This window comes from Panthera uncia (assembly GCF_023721935.1).
Source record: "Panthera uncia isolate 11264 chromosome C1 unlocalized genomic scaffold, Puncia_PCG_1.0 HiC_scaffold_4, whole genome shotgun sequence".
Lineage (NCBI taxonomy): Eukaryota > Metazoa > Chordata > Mammalia > Carnivora > Felidae > Panthera > Panthera uncia.
Genome location: NW_026057585.1, coordinates 86,940,900 through 86,965,663, shown reverse-complemented (window position 1 = coordinate 86,965,663; position 24,764 = coordinate 86,940,900). Strand labels below are relative to the sequence as shown.

Below are 24,764 nucleotides of genomic sequence, written 5' to 3'. Positions count from 1 at the left end.
TGGCTCAGTGCACGACGTGCTCTCCAGGTCTTCCCCAGCGATAAGGTGACTCTGCCAGATCAGGCCAGTGATTTAAGTACTTTCAAGAACGGTGAAATTGTTGACCCATCTGACAAAGTGCTATGGCCCCTTTCTCCAAAATAATAATAATAATGACAATAATAATAATGTCTTCATGCTCCAAATCTGCAGGCAGTCTCAGGGTCACAGACCCCTCTGGGGGTCCGGATCCCATCTCCGAGCCTCTCGGACATTCACGGTCATTGGTCGTGAACCCCTGGACGGGATTAACTCCAAGAGTCCTTTCACCTCAAAGAAAATCCTTTCGTACTCCAAAAGCGCAGGCCTAAAAGTCTTCCGGATCGACTCTAACCTCTGTAACCTTCTTGGCAAACATCCCATAAATCAGTGACATCTGATGGCCCAGGAATGACAAACACTTCCAGATTTGGTTTTTACAATCATTTAAAACAATCCTCTGACCTGGGCCGGGCAGGCCTGGCTGGGACGGGGCTGCTGTCCACCGGCTGGTGTTGGACACAAACGATGCGCTGGAGGTGAAGTGTCTGGGGGGCCCCTTGTAGTCCACGATCTCGTACTGACCGGGGCCTGGAAGAGGCGGCTTCGGGGGCAGGGGCGAAGGCTGGGCAGAGAAGTTCAGGAGGGGGTTTCTCCTTCAAAAAGAGACAAAATGTGAAGACGGTGCTCAGGCAGTCTGCTGGGGAAACGGTTGTTTTTAGACGTGGCCGAGACCTGCCCAGCACCGAGTCGTCGGGGCGGCTGGGCAGGGCCGTGGCTCCACTGCCGGGGAGCCGGGGGCCCCCGGGCCTCAGTGTTCTCTTCTGCGCAGTGGCGGTTCTCACAGTACTTTCCTCATAGGCTTACCGCCGGGGTTCAATGGGATGAGGCATCTGTAACACAGAAGTCAGGGCAGCGCCCAGCACAGTGAGAGCGCAGCACGCGGTGTTGCGGATGATGTCGCTGAACTAACCAGAGAGGGCAGACATGTGCCAATTCTGATCACCTGGTGGCGCCCGGCTGGGGCTCCGTGTAGAGAACTCCGGCCTCGCGTGGGCTCCAAGGAAAGAGCATGGGTGATCCACTTGTGATACCTGCCATGGCCAGGAAGTGGGACGAGGCATCCTGAATTCCAAGGATTTGCCATCCCAAGACTAGTAGATCTCAAGAGACCATTCCAGCACGGGCAGGCCGAATCCTACTAAGTATCTTCCTGGCAAGGCAGGACGTGGGAATGGAAATCAAGAGACCTCTGCATAACACTTACCTTTTGCTGACATCTTTGGAAGCAAGGGCATTTAAAAAAAAAAAAAAGTTTTTTTTAATATTTATTCTTTTTTTTTTTTTTTAATTTTTTTTTAATGTTTATTTATTTTTGAGACAGAGAAAGAGACAGAGCATGAACGGGGGAGGGTCAGAGAGAGGGAGACACAGAATCTGAAACAGGCTCCAGGCTCTGAGCCATCAGCACAGAGCCCGATGCGGGGCTCGAACTCACAAACTGTGAGATCATGACCTGAGCCGAAGTCAGACGCTTAACTGACTGAGCCACCCAGGCACCCCTTAATGTTTATTCTTGAGAGAGAGAGAGAAGAGACACACACACACAGAGCGTGAGTGGGGGAGGGTCAGAGAGAGAGAGAGGGAGAGGGAGACACAGACTCTGAAGCAGGCTCCAGGCTCCGAGCTGTCAGCACAGAGCCCGATGCGGGGCTCGAACTCACAAGTTGCGAGATCATGACCTGAGCCAAAGTTGGACGCTTGACCGACTGAGCCACCCAGGTGCCCTGGAAGCAAGAGCATTTTAAAACTTGGAGAGCTAGAGGGGACCTAGAGATGTCTTATCCACCCTCCTTATTGTGCTAAAGAAACTGGCACTCAGAGAGAGAAAGTATGTCACCCTAAGTCACCGAGCAAATGAGCGGTAACGACAACACCAGAACTTGAGTCTCAGGGGCCTAGCAATTTGGGGAAGGCATCATGGCAGAGGGGACTTTTTGAGTTTTAGAGTCACACAGACCTGCATCTGAATTCCTGTCATCCCACTTACTGGCTGTGGGACCTCAGACAAGCCTCTGGACCTCTCTATGCCTGCAGGAGGGAGAAATCACACCCTCTCTTTATAAGGAGGTCAAGAATGGAGGAAAGGTATGGAAGGACCGAGCAGAGCCCACAGTAAGTGCTCAATAAAAGTGGCCACTGTTATGATGATGCTCCTGGAAGCCACTGCCTCCTGCTTGGTCTTAGAGGACGGACCAGCCTCTGGAAGGAGACGCCAGGGCCCCCCACCCCACCCCCCACAGAGTCACCTGAGGCAGGCCAGCCGGCCAGGGAAGGCCCCTGAAAGTCGTGGTAAATCTGCCGGAGGCTCACATCTAATAATGGAGGAACAGCTGGCGTGGATGCTTATATTTAGAACAAAGGTGCCCACAGAAAAAGGAGAGAAAACATTGCCTCTTTCTTCGCCTCCAGCTGACATGGGCGAACTGGTTATAGTGTGTGATCAACCACTTCTCCCCTCGGAGATAAAAGCTGGCTTCTCCTTGTTCTGGCTTCTGTCACCCCTTCAAAGCACCCCCAGAAATTGGATGAGTGTGTCACTGGCATCCCTGAGAGACAGGCTGGATTCCTCACCGCCGCAGCTGGAACGAGCCAACCATTGCATGAGGTCACCCCATCGGTCTGGCTCACGCCCTCGCCCCGATCTTCGAGAAGGCCGTGAGGTGTGTACGTTCCTAACCGGGAACAGCCTGTAGGTGGCTGGGCCCGTGTCTCATCAGGATTCTTGGCCAGAGGGGTTAGAGTGGTCCCGTGCCCTCCACTCCGTCAGCGTGCCCAGGAGAGGCTCAGCTGTGACAGCTCAGCTGCCCGGACCTTTAAAGAGGGCCAGGGGCACCTGGGTGGCTCAGTCGGTTAAGTGTCCGACTCTTGGTTTCACCTCTGGTCATGATCTCACAGTTCGTGGGTTCGAGCCCCGCCTCGGGCTCTGTGCTGGCAGCATGGAGCCCACTTGGTTTTCTGTCTCCCTCTCTCTCTCTGCCCCTCCCATACTCTCTCTGTCTGTCTCAAAATACATCAATAAACTTAAAAAATAAACAAAGAGTGCCAGCCACGTGTGCAGCTCTGTGCTAAGACACAGACCCTGAATGCTCCCAAGGCCTTGACAATTCACGGCTAGCGACAGTCATGACTGGTGACAACTTAAGGAAGTACAGGCTTTGCACCCAAACTTGGGTTTGGATCTGCACTTCCCCACTCACCAGCTGTGTGTCCTTAGAGACGTCTCCTAGCCTCCCTGAGGCTCAGTTTCTTCACCTGTAAAGTGGGGGATAATAATACCTTCCATCCAGGATTGTTATGAAGTTTAACTGGTGTTTTCTTTACTTGCGTTATTATGTGATTTTTTTCTAAACATGAAATGTTAGAATAGAGGTAAAAACACAGCATTGAGAGAGAGAGAGAGATTTCCACTAAGTGAACCCAGAAATCTACCCTAGAAGAGATAACCTTTGCCCTGAAAAGTAAGCAGGGAATTCTTCAGGTAGAAAAGGTGGGGGAGGGGGCATTTCTAGCAGAGGAAACAGGAGGGGCAAAGGCACGGACAAGGCACGAGCTGTGGCTGCATTTGGCAGGAATTGGGACAGGGAGGCAGAGGCCGAGCCTCCCAGACTGCCTTCAGCCCTCAATGCACCCAGGACTTCTAGGCTGTTCACCTGCTTCTGGCCATCCACCCTCAGAGACCCTGAGGGAAGCCGAAGGAAAAACTCCTAATCCAGCCTAATCCCCTAGGCCCCTTGCTCCCATTTGACCTTCCAGAAACACCCAACACAGATTCAGTCTTCAGCCACTCCATGCCTTGGCCCGTGCTATTCCTTCTGCCAGGAGCACCTACTGTCCCTGCAAACTCTGATCATTCTTCCCTTCTCATGTCCTTCTGGGAAACTTCTGTGGCCACTGCCCTCCCCCTCCCCCACCTCTCTTCCTGAGGCTCCAGAGCTCAGAGGCTTCCTGGAGCTCCCTGTGGCTCCAGAGAGGAGCATGGGATCTGGAGGCAGCTGGACCTGCATGCCACTCCCTGCCCCACCAGCTTCATCTGTATTCTAGGTAACAGTAGTTAGTGCCCTGCAGGGGCGCCGGGATGGCACTAAGGGGGACATCCGTCAACGCTCTTAGCTCGGTGTGGCTGAGCCCTCGCGATGTTCTAGCCATTCTTCTTTTCTCCGCACAGAACGTGCTGGGTTTCCTACGCTCTTTATGTGCCCAGCTCTTTATGGCAGGGGACTGCGTGTGACTCATCTCTGAGGCCCCCTCCCTACTCCCAGGACATTGGCTGAACTGTAGGGAAAACAGAGAGGTTGCAGCAAGTGGGGGAGCCCAGACATCTGCGCCCCACCTGACAGTTTTATCATCGTCCAGGGCTGCTCCCTCCACGGCGAGGTGGGGCTGGGCAGATCACAAAGGTCCGGCTGGATCAAACCCAGGCCAGCCCTCAGTGCATTGTGACCGGAGCTTTTATGAGCCTCATTGCTCAGTTATAAAAGCCAACTGGGTCCTGCCCCGTAGAAAGAAAACATCTATCAAAGGCTCTGAGTTGGCCACAACTGGATTAAAGTATGTTTGCAGCTTCCAATGTGAGCTGTTTGCAAATCGCCCGAGAATAATGAATGTCGCAGAGGACTCAGCAGGTCACTGGGGGAAGGCATCCGAGACCCCTCGGGACACTCCCAGGCACCGGCACGATTCACTCTGCCTCGGGGATTCCCAGGGTCGGGGAGGGATAAAGGGGCAATTTTTTCTCATCATTAAAGGGCAGCTGGTTGCCTCTGGGGTGGAATGCACTCTCTGTTTAACAGGGTAGAGGGTGACAGATTACAGCCGCTTGGGAAGAAGCATCCCATATCTAATTGAAAATCCCAGGGGAACGTTAGGTGGGTCATCGTAATTACCCAGACTGGAGCAGGGCCAACAGGGTTTGATTCTTCAGCTCTGGCTGTGGCAGGACAGCGTGTCTGTGCAAAACCAGTGGCTTAAAAGTTCCAGGAAGTAGATCAAGGGTTAGGAAGATGTCAGTGGGCGTTTCCCCTCGTTGCTGACGACAGCACCCGGGAGGGACCGTTTTGATCTCCAAAATAGCCCTTCTCCTGACTCACCCTGATTCACTGAGCCATCACTGTGACACTTCTCTCCTAAAGACCCCCCTGGGAGCTGATAAATGCCCTTAGCTTTGAGTCGGCAAAGTGGCCACGGCAAAGAGACACCTGTGCCCTGTTCTTCAGTTAGGGAGCCCAGAAATGGTCATCCTAACACCCTGCCAGCCCTTAGCACAGCATCTGCCCTCCGAGGGCCACCCAAGAAGCACCAGGTGAGCACAGAGGACCCGCTCACAGACCTCAATAAAAACGCAAGTTACATGTATGGAAAGCTTACCGTGTGCCAGACCCAGTGAGTTATGTGAATTATTTTAGCCTTGCAAGCACATTATGAAGTGTTCATTTCACCATCTGCAGGGTTGAATTTGAATTCCTGGGAGTGAGGTGAACCCTCCCCGCCCCCAGGCCCCCAGGGCTGGCAAGTTGGGAGGCTGGGCGCTGGCCTGACTTGGAGCCTGTGCTTTCCACCAGGCCACATTGCCTCCGCAGCCCATTCTCAGCTCTGCAGGCCGGGCCAGGGGAGTGGAGACAAGACAGGCCCATGCCTGGCCCCCTGCCGGCCTCCCGACCATTCCCAGGACATCACCCAACCCTCCCCTCCCTGGGCTTCACTTTTGTTGGTGGGGAACACGGGACTAACAACTGTAGGGATAAGTAACATCTCCCGATTCTGCGTCCTCAAGAAAGCAGAGCCGAAAGATTATTTTTGCAGGCTAGGACCCTCCCCTCCGGATAGGGAGCCAAGTGTTCGCAATCGTAGACAAATAAGGACAGGCCTCAAATCACGTCACGTGGGTGTGACGCCTGTGTTTGCCCAAAAGAAACATGCGAGGTTTCTCAGATGCCCCACGCAGCCCCGGAGAGCTAAATGTGCTCAGGCTTAGCGCGGATAAAGTCCCAACGAAGCCACATAGAGATGGGGAGGAAGCAACGCAGACCTTCTCAGGGCCCTGAGGATCCCAGCAGGGGGCCCCCAGCTCCTGTCCCTCTCTTCCCTCCAGGGACACAGGAGAGGAAACAGAACACCAATTTGAGAGACAGGAGTCTGGATTCTCCCTCCATACCACGACATTCAGCTGTATCTTTTCCTTATATTAACCCATTTCTTCATTATTCAACATAAGCAGATGGATGTTTATTTAGGCTAACCCAAAGCACACTTGAGTTTTATCTTTTTGTTTTTTAAATACAATTACAGATTGTCAGCTTCATCCTTTCCATGTCAATTAAAAATTTATATATTTTGGGGGCGCCTGGGTGGCTCGGGTGGTTAAGCATCCAACTTCGGCTCAGGTCACGATCTCGTGGTTCATGAGTTCGAGCCCTGCCTTGTGCTCTGTGCTGACAGCTCAGAGCCTGGAGCCGCTTCGGATTCTGTGTCTCCCTCTCTAGCTCTCTGCCCCTCCCCCACTTGCTCTCTCTCTCTCTCTCTCTCTCTCTCTCTGTCAAAAATAAACAAACATTAAAAAATGAAATTTTTTAATGAAAAAATTTCATTTTTTAATGTTTATATATTTTGGGCCTCCTTTGGGAGTCCAGGCTGGTTCTATGTTCACTGCCCCCAATATGCTCTCCTGAATGCCATGGTGAGCAAACACAGGGTCGTGGAGTGTTGGAAACGAAGAGACTTCCCCTCTTTTCCCACATGATGAAACGAAGGCCGAGGGAGGTGCTGAGAGCCACCTAGACCATAGGGGCTGTTAACCAAATGTCCTGCCCAGGGCACCATCCACTCACCAGGGTGAACCCAAGTGGGGGGTCTATCTACTCACCAGGATGAACCCAAGTTTAAGAGACACTGGGTGTAGTAGGGTTTTGGGTTTTTGTTGTTGTTGTTGTTGTTCTACGTCGGGACATCTCAGAGCCTTTAATTAGGCCATGCACACAGTGATGCTCCCAGAGGTACAGGGTTCATATGCAGTGCTTCCTAGACTTACTAACCAAACATCTGTCACTCGCAAAGCCCCACAGAGAGCCAGTGATCCCCAGACACCCCCAGACACACCAGCACCACCGCACTGCACCTGCTGGAAAGACTGCTCTCGGGATCTGTGTGGCCACACAACCTTGGGGCCATATGCTCCAGCATTCTGCTACCCCTCCTCTGCCTTGCTCTGGAGTTGTTCCCAGGTGAGCCTAGCTAAAGGCGTGTACAGTGCCCTGTTCACCCGAGCACCCCCACGGCCTCCGGCACAGACCCAGAAACCTACAGGGCCTGTTGACTAACAGGTGCAAATGCCGTGAGATGGGAATTATCCCGAACCGCTCGTTCAAACTTCAGCAGAGGCCACACGGCACTTCTCTGGGGCAAGCGGTTCAACGCTGAGTATTCTCCACTCTCCTTCTCACCATTTCCTCAAAGAAGCTTCCAGATTCGAGCTAGGAGCCTGAGCGGCTCGTGCCAAGCAGCAGCCGTCCCCTGTACGCTCATATGCCTATAGGATACGGAACAGCAGCAGCTCTAACGATAACATTTCTCGTCTAACCCTCACAGAAGCCCTATGAGACGAGACTCTTATCCCCGCTTCATAACAGGGAGATAGGCTCGGAGAGAAGAAAGGGACAGAGCCGTGACTCATGCCCAGGTCTGCTGACTCCGAAGCCTGTCCTCTTACCCACTCTCTTTGTCGGGACAGTAAGGGAAGGTGTGCAGGGGTGCCCTGAGCCAGCCCGGAGGCAGTAAGTCCCTGGTGTTCAGAGAGAGCGTGTTCCTGGAGACTATCCTGCCCCGGTTTTGAGCCCTGGAGCCTGTGAAGGCTCAACCTGCAGAACCCAAGAACCGAAGGGCAGAAGGGACTTCTCCAGTGGATTCCATCTGAGGTCTGGATCCCTTCTCCAGATCCTAAGTCTGGCACGGAAGGTTCATCTCCTGCTCCTCTCCCCCCACCCCATCTCCTTGTCCTGGACTGATGGTCAGAGTATATGCCCAATGTTGTCAGTCTCCCGGGTTGCCTGGACTTCTGACCCACTGTGGGTATGAGCCTGACCACCTGCCTGACCTCTTTGGAGGGGTCTTCTGCAGGTCAGCCCGCCCAGTGGCCAATCCTGCCTGCAGAGGACTATACCCGGGTGAGGCCTCAGACGGCGACAGGCAGACTGACCTGGCAGTTAGTTCCAGAAGTTCTAGAACCAACTGAGGAATAAGTAAGCCCTGTGAGCCTTCGAACCTGTTAGGTGAAAGTAACATTAAAGGCACCGGATATTAAACATGCTAACACAAATCCTGGGCTTCACTTTTTAAATTTGTGTGAATATTGTCACCTTCTGCACCTGCTACATGCCAAACATATATTATAAAATCTGAAAGCAACACTATGAGGCATGGACTGTCCCCACTTTGCTTCACAGATGAGGCCTTGGAGGTTCAGAGGGCTTAGTACCATGGCCAAGGTCACACAGCATGAAAACAGCATAGCTGAAGTTCAAATCCAGCAGGTCTGACCAACTCCAAAGTCCGGACTTTCAACTTATCAGTGCAAAATTCGAACGGCCCCGTGCTGCTATATATCCTGCTACCCCAGTAGAGGTTTTATGTTATAAAAGTAGAATCATGTCGGGGCGCCTGGGTGGCTCAGTTGGATGAGCGTCCGACTTCGGCTCAGGTCATGATCTCGTGGTTCGTGAGTTCGAGCCCCGCGTCAGGCTGTGTGCTGACAGCTCAGAGCCTGGATCCTACTTCCAATTCTGTGTATCCCCCTCCCTCTCTCTCTGCCCCTCTTCCGCTCGTACTTTGTCTCTCTCTCTCTCAAAAATAAATAAGCATCAAAAATTTTTTTAAAAAATATAGAATAATGTCAGCACCAGGATAAACACAACATCATGAGGAATGCGGAAAGATCCAGACAGTCCTGAGCCTGATTCCTAGCGGCATTTCAAGTTAGCTGTGTGGACTTAGGCAGCTCCTTAGCTGCCCTGAAGCCTAGCTATGAAGTAAGAATAATAATTCTTGCAACCGGGGTACTACGATGGTTGAATAGGATGCTAAGTTCCTGGTGCATAGTAGTTGCTCAATAAATATCATGCAGTCAGCAAGTATTTCCTGAGCACCTACTATGTCACAAGGGCCCCTGGAGAGTGAGTGACCTAGCGCCATGTTCTGCCAAGCAGTGACACCCCTTCCTTTTCTGCTCACGTTGGGTCCTTTCCCAGAACCGCCTTTCAAAAGAAAGATCAGAATAATCAGGACTCACGGGAAAAGAGCCTTTTTCAGAATTTTGATGTGGTCATTGGGGTTGTAATAAGCAGGTCCCGGGCCCGTTGATGTCAGTTTTAATCCACGTCCAGTTTTTGATTTAAAACAAGACGTCAAGACCTTTGGCGACTGCTTCACGAGGGATTCGTTGATATTATAATGCCCTAAGAAGAAAGACATTTTAAAACAGAGTAAGGAACTCGTCCCAAATAAATAAACAACACTACCTTACACCTAAGAATACATTTAATGACTATAAGGTGGTATCACTCCAAGATGGTCAAATGGGAGGGCTGCCTGAAAAATAATACCCTCTATTTTTTATTTTTTTTAAATGTTTTCATTTATTTTTGAGACAGAGAGAGACAGAGCTTGAGCGGGGGAGGGGCAGAGAGAGGAAGACACAGAATCCGAAGCAGGCTCCAGGCTCTGAGCGGTCAGCACAGAGCCCGACTCGGGGCTCGAACTCACAGAGCGTGAGATCATGACCTGAGCCGAAGTCGGCCGCTTAACCTACTGAGCCACCCAGGCGCCCCGAAAAATAATACCCTTTGGAGAACATGGGCCATGTGCATCACATACTTAGCTCATTGAATCCTCACAGAAGCCCAGCTACATGGGTAATTGTCACCTCCATTCCAAAAAGGAGGAAATGGAGACTCGGAGATAGTGAATAATTTGCCCCCCACATTTCATCTAACTAGGAAGTAGGCCCAGTTTCCTCCGCTATAAGGTAAGGATAATTCTTCCAACAACAGTAATATTTTAGTTCCAGGCATATAGTCATTGTTCAGTAACTATTATGCAATCAACAAATATTTATTGAGCACCTACTACGTGGGCCCAGGGCCACCTGTCTCCAAAGTCCGTGCTTTCCCACTATGCCCTGCTCCAAGAGAGAATAAAATTTACTTGCTTCAAGGAGGAAGACAATGACCCGGGCTGGGGGGAAGTAAAGGCAGTCTCCCCTAAATTGTCAGAAGCCCTGCCGGTGGGTGCAGGTGTTTTTCAAATGCAAAGCAGCAGTGCAGAGCGAAAGCCTTGAGGACATCTGGACCCACTACTCAGAAATTAAGGGAATTATTCAACATGCAGGAAAAGCTCTAAGCGTAGAGACTCACGTAACAGCAGCAACTGCAGTGTGAGAACGGCTAAGTGGCCTGAATGTCCAAGGCCAGGGGTACTGTCGTGGGAACAGCAGCCCGACCCGGTGGAATATGAGCCTGGACACAACAAATACGGAGACCAGAAGCCACACGGCAATGTTTTGGAAAAATAAAGGTGAGTGAAAAAAAGTACAATAATGCCTAAAATTTCCCATACTATGATGATGTCTAGGTACAAATGGACACATCTGAATAAAAATAGGTGGGGGACACCTGGGTGGCTCAGTCAGTCGAGTGTCGTGTCGGAATTCAACTCAGGTCATGATCTCACGGTTCATGGGTTTGAGCCCCACATCGGGCTCGCTGCCGTAAGCAAGGAGCCTGCTTCAGGGATCCTCTCTCTCTGCCTCTCCCCTGCTCTCTCTCTCTCTCAAAAATAAATAAACCTTAAAAAAAAATAGATGGGAACCCAGAAAAGTGGAAGCGATTACATTAGTGTAATTAGTAATTATAATTACACTATGGGCGGGAAAAATATTTCTAATTTTCTAAACATGGTGAAGTTGACTTTGTTTTCAATAAAAATGTACTTTTCCATTGCAAAAGTACTGAAAACAATATGGTACGTATTAGAAAGATTTTATTTAAATGATAATACCCAGTGGTGGCAAAGGTGAGGAAAAACAGTTACCTCACAGCAGCAGGAGGAAACTAATCCCTCTGCTTGAAGAACAATTTGGCCACCAACGTATAAAAAAAAAAACCTTAACTATTCTACATGCTTCTGACTTAGCAATTCCGCTTTAAGTAATTAATATAAGGAAATACTCTTGATTTTACACAAGCTGCAAGCTACAAGGATGTTTGCTGCCTCTCTACTTATATCGGTGATCGGTTTCAAACAACCTAAATTGGGGTGCCTGGGTGGCTCAGTCGGTTGAGCGTCTGACTTCGGCTCGGGTCATGATCTCGTGGTCCATGAGTTCGAGCCCCACGTCGGGCTCTGTGCTGACAGCTCAGAGCCTGGAGCCTGCTTCAGATTCTGTGTCTCCTTCTCTATCTGCCATGCCCGACTTGAACTTGCTCTCTCTCTCTCTATCTCAAAAAATAAACATTAAAAGTTGAACCATCGGGGCGCCTGAGTGGCTCAGCGGGTTGAGCGTCCAACTTCAACTCAGGTCATGATCTCACAGTTTGTGAGTTCAAGCCCCGCGTCGGGCTCTGTGCTGACAGCTCGGAGCCTGGAGCCTGCTTCAGATTCTGTGTCCCCCCCTGTCTGCCCCTCTGCCTGCCCCTCTGCCACTCGTGCTCTGCCTCTCACATTGTGTCAAAAATAAATAAACATTAAAAAAAAAAAAATTGAAAAAAAAAAAAAGTTGAACCATCAAAGTCAGGAACCATCTGGGCGCCTGGGTGGCTCAGACAGTTGTCTGACTTCGGCTCAGGTCATGAACTCACAGTTTCTGAGTCTGAGCCCTGCACCGGGCTCTATGCTAAGAGCTCAGAGCCTGAAGCCTGCTTCAGATTCTGTGCGTGTCTCTCTCTGCCCCTGCCCCGCTAATGCGCTGTCTCTGTCTCTCTCTCAAGAATAAACAAACATTAAAAAAAATTTTTTAAGTAAATGTCCGGTTTGCAGCCTTTATAATATTGGGATATATCTCTCGTATTAGGTTTATTTTTCTCTCATTCATGTGTAAATATATGTATACATTTGTATATATGTTGTATAAAATATGTTTTCCCCTCCCACAGACAGGTTAAGGCAACCTTGATTATCAAATGCTGAAAAGCAGAAGCAAGACAAAACAGGCGCCCGTGATCTTACGGCCCAGAGAGAACCCGGTATAAGCTCTGGTGCATTTCCTCGTGGTCTTTTCCGGAGTGTGGTTGGAAAACCACTTGCTGCTGAGCCCACTGTGCAGATTCGATTCTGCAACCCCCGTTTTTCAAGTGACACTTTAACACAGGTGTTTCCCTGAACTGTAAGAAGCTTCTTCTATTTTGAGGAAAAAGAGAGAGGAGGACATTCCTGATGAGCTTGGCAGATGTAATCTTTAGAAAACCCAAGCAGCAAACGTGTGGAGGTGAGCATTTGGCTCAGGATTGAAGGCGGGTGGGTCCCGGCCCTCCGCCCCTGAGGTAGGGGCCCTCAGAGCTGCTGGGACAGGGGCCCGGCTGCCGGCCGGGCAGCCAGTCACAGCTCCGCATCTGTTTTCCCCCAGCGGGGGAAGAAGAAACAACCAGAGTTATTTCTGAGAGGTCAGGGCTGGTTGTTTCTCCCAGGAGGGCAGCTCCCCCCAGCAGGTTTCTGAGGCAGCAGGCGTCAATCGGGATGGGCCTGGATTCAGATCACCGATGGGCCCCTGGGCCTGCTTTCGAGGTGTCATTTTTTGTCTATAAAACGGGGGTCGATGATCGCAGTGGCTCACACCTTCTGAGCACGTGACGGCATGCTGGCCCAACACCCCGCGGCATCTGGACATCATTGGCTGAGAAATGGAGAACCTGTGGCACCCGGTAGGAGCTTCACAGACATTGGTGCCCACCTCTCCCTCTCCTGTGGACTCATGCAGCGGCTGAGAAGGTGCCCCCCTGGGGGGGGGGTGCGATTCACTGGCAGGGCCTCTGGCCAAACTCCAGGGCTGCCGGCTTTGTTCTATATAAACAAACAAGGTGGGGCTTTGCCTGTGATGATGCAAGGCCGGGAGCTTTAGCGGGGCTTAGCCTCCTAATTAGGGCTGGTTTTGTGATTCAGCTTCGGACTGATCTTCTCAGCTTTAATCTGGATTCGGTGAAATCCGAAGTGTGCTGCAATTTTATCCATACCCCCCTCCTCCCTGTTCCTCCCCTCAGCTCTGGGGCTCACGGCTCCCTCGGGGCGGGGCGGGGGGGAGGGGCGTCTTCAGGACCCAGCGGGCAGGTGACAAGGGCTCCCGGAATACCAGTGGCAGCATCACCAGACCTCTCTGGAAACCAGAGCCCGGGATGGCACCTGGGGCGTGTGAGTGTGCACACTTCTGAGGCGAGAAACCGCTTCCCCAGCTGGCTGCCCAGGGAAGCTGTGCCCGGTCCTGAAAGGGGAGGCCAGCGAAGCTGCTCTGGGGACCATTTCCAGAGCAGCGCCTTCTCCCCGGAAGGGGGAGACCCCGCCTTCTCCCCAGCCTTCTCCTTTTTTGTTCAACACCTGCTCAACATCCCCTTTCCCCCAAAGCCTAACTCCTTCCGAAGAGACTCCCTCGTGGTGCCCTGCGGAGCAGATCTGGTCCATTAACCCTTAGGTCAAGGCCAGTGCAAGGTGGCTGCTTACCTGGGGCAGGTCCTGTGTCAGTGATAGTGAAAAATCCTCTCTGGGTTTTGGACATAAACCCGGCTCGGGCACAGACGTTGTTTCTTTGCTTGCAGCAAGAGACAGAGGCCTGGGGACAGGGGAGAAAAGAAGCATGGTGTGCCCAATGCCTTCCCTTTCTTTCTCTTTGTCATCAAGCCCAGACAAGGGGCACACTGGGGTAAAAAAAAAAAAAAAAGAAAAAGAAAAAGAAAAAGAAAAAGAAAAAAAAAGTCTGATTTAAGCCTGTCCTCACAAAATGAACTGACGTGAATGGAAAAGGTCCCAGTGCCTTTTCGGTCGCCTCAGCTAGAGTGGTCTGCGAGTTTGTGACCACCCTCAGATGTCTGGTCACCCAACATGGCACAGAGGACAATGCCCAGAAGAGAACCCGAAGACCTGGCTGCCAGGCCCGCGCCTGCCCCACAAGGGGCGTGATTCTGCACGAGGTGTTCAATTTCTCTGAACTTGGGTTTTCTCACCTGTAAAGCAGACCCGATAATCCCTGCTCTACTCGATGCAGTGTATGCTGGTGACAGATTTCGTCTATAGGACAGGGATTTTTCTGTAAGTCTGCAACACCACACATGCACGTTATTTTCATAATTTTTTCTATGCCTTTCGTTCCTTTCAATACACTTAGTCCTACATATCTCCACCCTGATTCCGTACTGTTCAAACAGCCCTTCTATAAACGCAGGATTTGGGGCACACCAGGGCGTCATGTAATTTAAGATTACCATCAGATTTATAACGCTCCCTCGTCCTGACTTTTCTGGACCGACCAGAAATCAAGCATTTTGACTGATCCATGCAATATACAGTGTGCGCAGCACTCTAAAAATAACAGGGGGGCAGGGGGGGGAGAACACTGAGATCATTCTTCCGTGATACGTGAATCATAAATATTTTAAATGCCAATTGGCAGTCAGTCCCTTGTATTCATTAGATAAAGTCGCAATAAAAATCGTATATGCCATGACCGGGCCTATTTACTGAACAAGTGAAACTATGTGCCGGGGCCCAGATGGTTTGATTTTCCGAGATACTCCTTTGTCAAAAAAAGGTTTCTCGAGAAATGCAGATGGCATTTCGATTTTGTGTTTACAAAGGCGGAGGAATTTAGCTTTTCCCGGGGTCCTAATGGCTAGAATGCATGCAGGGAGGACAAACAAAAACATCGGGTGGAGAGGCTAATTACTGGACAGAGGGCCAGGAGCCAGGCTGCCTGGAGAGGAAGTAATCACACGGTACCACGAAAAAAGGAGTCGAATAGAGAGGTGGGGGGGATCGTGGTAAGCAGAGGGGAAGAGAGGCCCCGACAGACCTCACTGCACCGTGTGGCTAACAGGATTAGCGCATTTCTGCTTCTTGCCAGTTGACTCAACCATTGTTCTCCGGGTCTGAAAAAAGCCTCCTGTAGACAAAACACCATCTCGGCCTTATTCCTCACCCAGACAGAAAAACAACTGAAAAAGGGAGCATTTTTGTCTACCCTGAGTGTCACTGGAAGATTTCACCATTAGACGAGGAAAACAGTCCACTCCACTAGCAGGTTGGGGGGGGGGGGGGGGGGATGAAACAGGTTTATTGTATTACCAGGGGGAAAAAAATCCAAGATACAGTGGAGTAGAAAATGCACGTGTACTGTGGATAACGTAATCCTAATGCTGGAGGTAGGGATGGGGGAGGAAGAGAATGTGAACGAAACTGCACCTGTTTTGAATGGCGGTTTGCTTCAGAGAGCGGAATCACAAGAGACTTCTACTTTCCTAGCTCAAGCATTTCTATAATGCTCGAATATGTTTTATGAGGAGCATGGATGCTTTTCACAGTCACATTAAAACCATAATCAACAAAAAAACACGCACTTGAAATGGATCCACTGGCAGAAGGTCCGAGCTCTGTCTTGGGAAGCGGTCTTTTCTAGATGAGCGGCTATACGCTACTGGGGGTAATTCCTTCAATGTCATAAACACTTATCGCCAAGTGCTTGGCACGCCAGGCCCTGCACGGGGCACCAGAGATGTAAAGTGAAGGAGCACCCAGTGGGCTGGGGAGGCAGGCGTGTGAAACACTGAGTACCTGTCTCACGAATGGCAAAGGCATTTTGCGGTGGCCAAGAACCTTTATTACTACTTTCTTGGACCGGGCCTTGACCTCTCTCCTGTTAGTAGAAGAGCCTTCTAACTGGTTTTTCAAAAGCCACTCCTCGCCCACACCATGGTCCCTTTTCCATATGGCTGCTGGAGGGAGCTTTTTAAAAAAGTACATCAGATGATGTCATCTCACATCCTCTCACTGCCCCCCCTCCAAAGTCTTCCCACAGAGAATAAAATTAAAGATCCCTCCCAGGGTCTTTAGGGTCCTGAGTGAACTGGCCCCTGCCTATCTTTCTGGCTTCCCCTTCTCCCCTCTCCTAGCTAATGCTACTCTAGCCACCTTCTTGTAGTTCCCAGAGCTAAGCTGCTTGCTGTCCCAGGACCTTTGCACACGCTGTTCCCTCAACTCTGCCTCTCCCTTCGGTCCTCGGGTCAGCCTCAGAGCCTTCTCTGACCACCCAATCTAACCCAACCTGAAGTACATGATACTGCCAACCCCTTATATTCTCTACATATTCTCTCCCTCAGGCTCAGTTTGTCTTTCTCAAAGCTGGCCACAATGTGTAATTATTTTGCTTCCCTGTTTCCTAGTTTTGTCTCGAGTTCCCCACCAGAATCTGAGCTGGATCACTGGTCTGGCACGGAGGAGCCACAGAACCCATGAAGGGAGACCCAGCAGGGCTGGACCATGCTGACTGATCACCCTCCAGCTGTATACCTCAGTCCTCTCCCTGTGCTCACTGATGTGCAAATGGTCCCTTCGAGTGGGGTGACTTTGGGCAAATCCCTTCCCCTCTCCGAGCACCAGCTTCCTCTTCTGTGAATTGAAGATAACCCACTTCATGGATTCTTGTGAATATTAAATAAGAATGAATCCATAATGCTTAGAATGGCACATGGGCCTTGAAAAGGATTTCATCATCATCATCATCATCATCATTTTCAGGCTCTGATTAACCCAAGGGAAGACTGTCCAGAGCGATACCACCCAACTGGGTAGCCACTGGCTATCAGCACCAAAAACATGGCTGGTCTGGATTAAGATGTGCTGAAAATATAAAATACACACTGGATTATAAAGACTTAGATGGAAAGAATGTAAAACATTAATTATTTTTACTTATATGTAATTATAATAAAATTTATAATCAGGGGCGCCTGGGTGGCTCAGTCGGTTAAGCGTCCGACTTCGGCTCAGGTCATGATCTCGCGGTCCGTGAGTTCGGGCCCCGCGTCGGGCTCTGGGCTGACAGCTCAGAGCCTGGAGCCTGTTTCAGATTCTGTGTCTCCCTCTCTCTCTGACCCTCCCCCGTTCATGCTCTGTCTCTCTCCGTCTCAAAAATAAATAAACATTAAAATTTTTTTTTTTAATATTTAGTTAAGAAAATAAAAATAAAACTTATAATCAATAATTTTATATTGATTTGATGTTGAAATAATGTTTTGAATATACTGAGCTAAATAGAATATGCTATTAAAATTATTTCACCTATACCTTTTTACTTTTCAATGCAGCTTTTTACTTTTCAACTATACATTTACTTTTCAATGCGGCTACTGGGAAAATTTAAATGATGTATGTGGCTCCCATTATATTTCTATTGAACAGTGCTGGTCTCACAGGCATATATTGCTTTGAGCACATTACAATTGATCTGACCACTCACAGAAGGTGGGCAGGGGCCTTGTAGTCAGAAAAACAAATATTACTTGAAAGTGTTATAAAAGAAAAAGGAGGGGCGCCTGGGTGGCTCAGTCGGTTAAGCATCGGGCTCTCGATTTCCGCTGAGGTCATGATCTCACCATTTGTGAGACGGAGCCCCTTGGTCAGGCTCTGTGCTGACAGTGGAGAGGAATTCTCTCTCCCTCTCTTTCTGCCCCTCCCTTGCTCTCACTCTCTCTCTCTCTCAAAATAAATATTTTAAAAAGGACATTAAAGATGAAGTATTCTAAGACCAAAACATTTTGCAACATGGCATAGTGATATTAACACCTTATGTACAATTCACGTCTTATGTTTTCACAGTTGCTGTCTCGTTTGCTTTTTATAATAACCCCGTAGGGCAAGTATAATTGATTCCATTTTACACCTGAGGCTCAAGAAGTGACGTGACTTCCCCAGAGAGAGTTTTGCTGATCTCCATGTATAGTGGAACCCTGTGCGCCCAGGGCTGTGCCAAGCACTCAGCATCCATGACCTAATTTAACATTTGCATTAATACTATGAAGTGGACATGTGTCCCCATTTTACAGATCAACAAACTGAGTCCTGAAAGCTGAAGGGACTTGCCCAGAGCCACACAGAAAGTGGCAGAGGGGACATTTGAACCTGGCTCCATCTCTGAACCATTAATCATACCGTTCTGCCTCCGTGACTACAGAGCGGGGCGTTACTGTTAAAAAAAACAACAATTTCTGATATGGAAATATCAGGTGGAAAATAAGGCGGTAAATACCTATTGTCGCAGATGAGAAAACTGCCCCAGAAAGATTCTAGGGCAGGAGTGATGACGGTGTTTTCCAGGGACTGGTCTTCCCACTGCTCCGCCCTGACCTCCAGGGTTGCTCACATCTGTCTCCAGTTTCTGCAAATTCTCTCTAAAGGCCTTGCCCAGCCTCATGTACCCACTGGGCAGTCAACAAATACTAACTGATTTACTAATCGCATTAAAATGATATTTCCCAAAGCGTCCCCCCCCCCTTCATTTATTTTAGTAAAGCATTCATTCGATACATATTTAACAAGCATACCCAACATCTTACATTGTAATGGTTTGGTGCAGGAGTTTCAGATTTGAGGGCTTTCGCAAAACTTGGCAACTGAAACATGCTGGAACAGGAATTACTGAAGTCTTTCTTCGAAACAAAATGTGATGGGATAGTGTACGCGTTAGCTGCAGGGTATTTAGAAATGATGGTGTCCAGTCGGGCACGCTGTAAGGGGAAAGCCAAAGGCATCAGCAGTCTTACATAATCTGGGGGCCCCAAAGGACAGACGTCAAGGGGATGATGCCCAGCACTACGTCTAAAAGCAGTTTGTAAAAGCTGAAACTCTAGCCGGTAACAACGATAAACTGACCTCAGGCTTTGAGGATTTGCTCTTGGAGGATGCGAGTTCTGGCCTGTTGTAACTTCTGTAAACTAACTCAAGTTATTCATCTTCTATTTGGGACTTGGCAAAAATAATGTTGCCATAAATGCATTGCCACCCAATCCCATTTCAGGCCACTTATATTTGACTCATCAGCTGTTGGGTAATTTATATGATGGGAAGCTTTAGACTTTCTTCCTCCAGCCAAGGCTTTCCTTCTGAGTAAAACCCCACGTCTTACTTCTAAGATTAAGTAATCTGAATTGCTCAAATGACAAGTTTGCTTCTAATGTCTTAAAGGCACAAGGGTCCATGGGGTTCGCTGTCCACCTGTGCCTCCGATCCCTCACCTAATTGCTGATTTCAAAAAACCCTACGATATCTTTCTGTTTCAGTAGAACTGATTCTACTCCTTCCAGGAAGCCACAATAAACTATTTTCAGTTAAAAAAAAAAAAAACACAAAAACAAACAGAATCAATGTTTGCCAAATGAAAAGGGGCAAAAGCCATAGAAACCAGATGATAACATCACTTTACCCTAGGATGGCAAGTATTGGAGTCTGATAAAACAAACGAAAAAATTCTCATTATTTTATGATTAGAAGCTTGAGAACACTGCTCTGGGTTTTCCTGAGCCGGATAGGGGTCACTACCTATACAAGCACAGCGAGTGGGTGAGGCTGTGGGAAGGCACGAACCCCCACCCTCACCAACTTCTCGCCCTTCCTTGGGTGCAGTGGGTCCCAACATTCAGTCTATGGACCACCGATGGTACATGGGTGGATGTGCTCCCAGGGGCAAGAATGTTCTTGTCCAGAGTCCCAGCTGTTCAGAGTCGAGCCTGGGTTCAAGTCCCAAGCCGGCCTCCCCCTGTGTCCGGATTCACTGATGTTCCCAGAAGGAAGGTCACCCCAGCCCTGTATCCACTTTGCCTTTGAGTTTTGGGCAATAGTTAACTGAGTGCTTTCCACAGGTTGTTGCATTTAATCCTCATGAAAAACCTGGAGAGTGGTTATTGTGATTATCCCTAATTTACAGATGAGGAGACTGGACTTTCTCCATCAGATGAGGAGTGGAACCAACATTATCACCCAGGCAGTCTGCCCCTACTATATGGTGTGGATTAGATACCTCATTCTTTTTTTTTTTTTTAATGTTTTTTTTTTTTTTTTTTTTATTATTATTTTTAATGTTTATTTATTTTTGAGACAGAGCATGAACGGGGGAGGGGCAGAGAGAGAGGGAGACACAGAATCGGAAGCAGGCTCCAGGCTCTGAGCGGTCAGCCCAGAGCCCGACGCAGGGCTTGAACTCACGGACCGCGAGATCGTGACCTGAGCTGAAGTCGGCCGCTTAACCGACTGAGCCACCCAGGCGCCCCAATGTTTATTTATTTTTGAGAAAGAGCAAGTGGGGGAGGGGCAGAGAGAGAGGGAGACAGAGGATCCAAAGTGGACTCTTCACTGACAGCAGCAAGTCCTACGTGGGGCTCGAACTCACAAACCGTGAGATCATGACCTGCGCCAAAGTCGGACGCTCAACCGACAGAGCCACCCAGGCGCCCCTAGATGTCTCATTTTAAAGAGGAATGGGTCAAAAGGAATAAAGCAATACAAGTTTTCATTTACAAGCTGGCCAGCCGATAAATGACTGTGGAAGGTTCTAGTTCAAGAAGAATCGCTATGCTCTCTCTCCTCTGCCCTCTAGGCTGGACACATCTTTCCTCTTTCCTCTTCACTCCAAAGGAAGAGGGTGGGAAGGTGAAACCCTCCCTGGTGGTACTGTCTGTAGCATTTCCATCCTGAGTCACTCAACAGATTAGGCAAGAGCGTTCTTCTAAAGCACGATTTCCCAAAGTGTTTCTTGGCATGCGAGGTGCATAAGGTAAGTGAGTGTTGGCGGTCGCAGCAGCAGGGGGAGAGTTCCAGAGCCAAATAAACTTGAGAGGGTCTCACAGCATCTTCCCATTTTGAAGATTCATAATACCCGCCGCCATATTAAGTGCCCTGAGAAGTCCTACAATAAAGAAGCCTAACTATATTTTAACTAGGCCTTCCAGAACCACTCCTGCCACCATGCAAATACAGAAAGGCCATGGAAGTCTCCTCCCACCAGACTGACTGCTGTGTCATGAATAATTCTGGAACAAAGATTTAGAATATGCTATTGAAGCTCTTTAAATTACTTGGACTTAGAGCACAGGTCCCCTCCAAAGGTTGGGTGTAGTGGTTCCAACAACCATCAGGAAGTTTCTAGAATTTATAGATCCACAGAGTGTTTTGGTCAGCCTCACCTACAATCACGCTCCTCCTGGCCAGACCGGGGTCAGTCAGGCAGATCTTTCTCTGACAAGGGCTGCTTTTAATTCCTTCAGAGTCTTCAGATCCGGAAAAGGAGGAGGTAACTAACGAATGTGAAAGTTACCAAGTGGGGGACAGAGGCACGAAATTCGCATCCGGGCAGAAAGCTAGGTGAGATGTGGGATCTCCTAATAGATCTCCCCCAGCCACTGCCGGCTGCTTCCAGGAACCCAAATGTCTAAAAAAAGAAATTCCCATATCCATCAAATCGGGGAGGGAAAGCCGGCACCACTCAACGGGCCTGCGTTCTTTTTGGGTTTGGTCTGAATGTTTCAAAGACCCTACAGGCGTGATTCGATTCTGTAACACTCCGACCTTCCCTTGGGCCTCTTCTCCTCCAGACGGCCCAGCCTCCTCGTTTGGAAAGTTACCGCACGCAAAGCCTAGTCGGGAGGAATTGACCGGCCACGAATGTCTCAGAGAAAACCTAGGTGTTGCACGAGCTATTGTTTGTGACTCAGGTGGTAACACTCATGATATTTAGCATGTTTTCAATGCTCCCAGTTTCAAAGAGCACGTTGCTCATTGCAATTTGCCCAGAGCCTCCAGGGAGTCTCCGCTTTTATGAGGCACCTGGGACACAGAAGGGTGACGTGCTTGAGGCCACGTCGTCGAGCATCCACAGCTGAGTCAGGATCAGGTCTTCAGTCTTGTCTCCGGTGCCAGAGCCTCGTGAGGTGGCATTTCTGTTGCAGATTACTTTCAGGTCTCTTTGTTTGCAGGGCGTGGTTCCTCTGTAAGCTCACTGGGGGCATGTGTGACTTCAAGGGCTTTGCTGATGGGGAGCTGGCTCCAAAGTCAACTCGCTCCTTGAGTACTCACCTCTGCCAAACTCAAATTCCAGTAAGTGGCTGCATTCAGTGTGTCTTAAATGGACCCTTTGTGTGGTGTTTTTTTTGTTTTTTTTTTTTTTTTTGAATCCATTCCAGTGTCAGGCATTATAATACATCTTTGCAAGAGATAATTTTTTTAAAAAAATTTTAATGTTTATTTTTGAGGGGGTGCGGAGAGACAGAGCACAAGCAGGGGAGGGGCAGAGAGAGAGGGAGACAGAATCCAAAGCAGGCTCCAGGCTCTGAGCTGTCAGCACAGAGCCCGACACGGGGCTCAAACCCTCGAACCACGAGATGGTGACCTGAGCTGAAGTCGGATGCTCAACCGACTGGGCCACCCAAGTGCTCCTTGAGGTATTTTAATTTTTAAAGGGACAGATGGCATACATGTTTCGTTGATGCAAGTTTGGGTTTGCTTTCTTTTTCACTTTCCTACCTCAGCCGGTCTTACCCTAGTTTGGCCCTTTTCCCTTGCTGTCTATTCTTCTTGCCAATTTACAGAGATTCGAATAAAGAACAAGAAAATCCTGCCCAAGTCTGTTCAGGGACATTGGCCCTTCATAGAGTTCCTTGATTCTTAGAGCCATCCACCAACATAAAGACCCTCATTTCACAAAGAAGGGAAATAGGGAGGTGAGGACGATCGCTGCATTTCAGGCCTGCTGCCTGCTTTCTTTTTGCCCCCATCAGATTTCTCGATATCTTGAATAACCCAATGAGACCAAGCGGTGTAAAACCTCATATTAGAGTGAGATCTTTTCCCCGGAACCTAAAAATCTCAGGAAAACATCTGCTTAGTCCACTCCGTGATGACAGAATCGATGGTGGATGATCAGGTCCTGAATCTCCCTCTGGCCTCTCTTCCCACCCTGGCAACGTCTAGCAGGGGAGGGGAATTACTTAAAGACACAGGCTCTAATTTACTTGCGTGACACGTGAGGTGGCAGTTATGCTCCTAATTAGAACCACGGCATTTGGAGAGAAGGGACCAGATGACCAACACATGCTTACGCAAGGAGCAAAGGAAGTTCCTGATCCCGCTAGTGGCCTCACTCAAGGAGGGGGTTCTCACCATAGAGGGAAAAGTGCACGTCCCTTTCTTAGACAGCGAGACACTGTTGAACACCGGAGACTGGTGAATGACATCGTAGAAGCCAGGACCCGGGATATTATCCTGAAAGGGAGAGAACGTGGTGTCACTGGGATCCACTCATTTCCACTGTGCTCTTCTGCGAGCTTTGCATCCATTACATCCACGCTAAGCCCCAGTGTAATCCTCCAGGATGGCACCACCACTTTCCCGGTGACGGCTCGGCTCTACCATTTCCTAGCCTGCCCAGTCACGGTCTCAGTGACCAAGCGCTGGGGTCGGAATTCCAGCCCAGGTCTGGGACCCCCAAAGCCCTGACTCTCCCTCCACCATGCTGCCCTGCATTCCAGAAGAATGCTATTGTTCTGTCATGGCATCAGAGAAGTGAGCACAGGATGGGCTGCTAAGTATAGCTGATGCGTGAGTCAGCGTGTGCTGATTGGGTCCGCCAAACCCAAGGTGAGGGCCCGATGACCGCTGTCACGTTAGTTAACCGCACCCACCTGACTCAGCTTCCTCCTCAGCCTTTCAGAGGAGAAATCAGGGAGCGTTTCTGTTTACAAAGCAAAACGAAACAAAAACAACCTTCCTCCCAAACAAGTCCCTTTCTAATTCTCAAACAAAAGGAGGCAGGCTCACGAGGCTCAAATGCTAAACGGAGGGAGGTATGAGAGAGAGGAATAAACAACCGCTTGATTTCTAAGCTCATTTCTGCTTTTGCAGCTAATTGGACTTTCGGCTCATTTCCCAGGCAAGTTACCGGGGGGAGGTATATGCTGACGGAAGTTGGCCAAGCAAGTGGCATGAAATGAAAAGGATGTTCCGTTGTCTTGAGAGTTTACCGGGTGCCTACTCGATGCCACAAGCTTTTCAAAGGTTGCTTCATTTAATCCTCTGACAAGGAAGGGGCTACTGTCCCCATTTTACAGATGGAGACACCGAGGCACGTGGGGATGCATTTATCCAACACCCCACTGCTACTAACAGCCGTACCTGAATTCAATGCTAAGGGCATGATGAACGCAAACCCTTGCGTTGGTCACCTTGTAATGGGGGTGTTAGCAGGCCCATTTTAAGGAAAGGAAGGCCCAGAGGCACTGGGTCCACATTTAGTAAATGGTGAAGCCCAGATTTAAATCCGGGCAGCCTGACTGCAGACTTGCTCTCCCCAACCTCTGTCACCCAGGCTCGTTGTCTCCACCGTCCCTGCCACTCTCCTCGGGGCAGAAAGAAAGCTTAAGGGGCCACCAGGGCTTTCCAGGACTTTCCAGTCTGGCCTGAGCAGTGTGTGATTAAGGTTTAATATTTGGGATAGGGCCATCAGTCAGTGAGATTAATAGGTTCTTCTGTGCTGAATTTTAAATGCAGGGAATCCTTTGAGCCTCGCTTAAAGCAGGTGGGTGAAGGGGCACTGATTCCCACTTTGTAGGTGATGGTGATCTTGGGTGCAGAGTGGGGGCTGATCACCAGGGAGAATGGGGCAGGCCATGAGACGT

General features: G+C 49.5%; 1 protein-coding gene across 12 annotated transcripts in view; it reads right to left on the bottom strand.

Moving 5' to 3' along the window:
* Positions 1-24,764, bottom strand: part of STPG1 (sperm tail PG-rich repeat containing 1) — a 54,138-nt gene that overhangs the window by 2,767 nt on the left and 26,607 nt on the right. For 8 of the 12 annotated variants that reach the window (XM_049617802.1, XM_049617799.1, XM_049617804.1 and 5 more), the window contains 5 exons: positions 23,251-23,352; positions 18,657-18,827; positions 13,774-13,882; positions 9,359-9,524; positions 484-674 (listed from right to left, as the gene is read on the bottom strand). In XM_049617802.1, the coding sequence (XP_049473759.1) occupies positions 484-674; positions 9,359-9,524; positions 13,774-13,882; positions 18,657-18,827; positions 23,251-23,352 (739 nt within the window). Of the gene's footprint in view, positions 1-483; positions 675-8,088; positions 8,336-9,358; positions 9,525-13,773; positions 13,883-18,656; positions 18,828-23,250; positions 23,353-24,764 lie in introns of those variants that run through there. The other 4 variants (XM_049617806.1, XM_049617807.1, XM_049617808.1 and 1 more) reach the window with 3 other exon arrangements.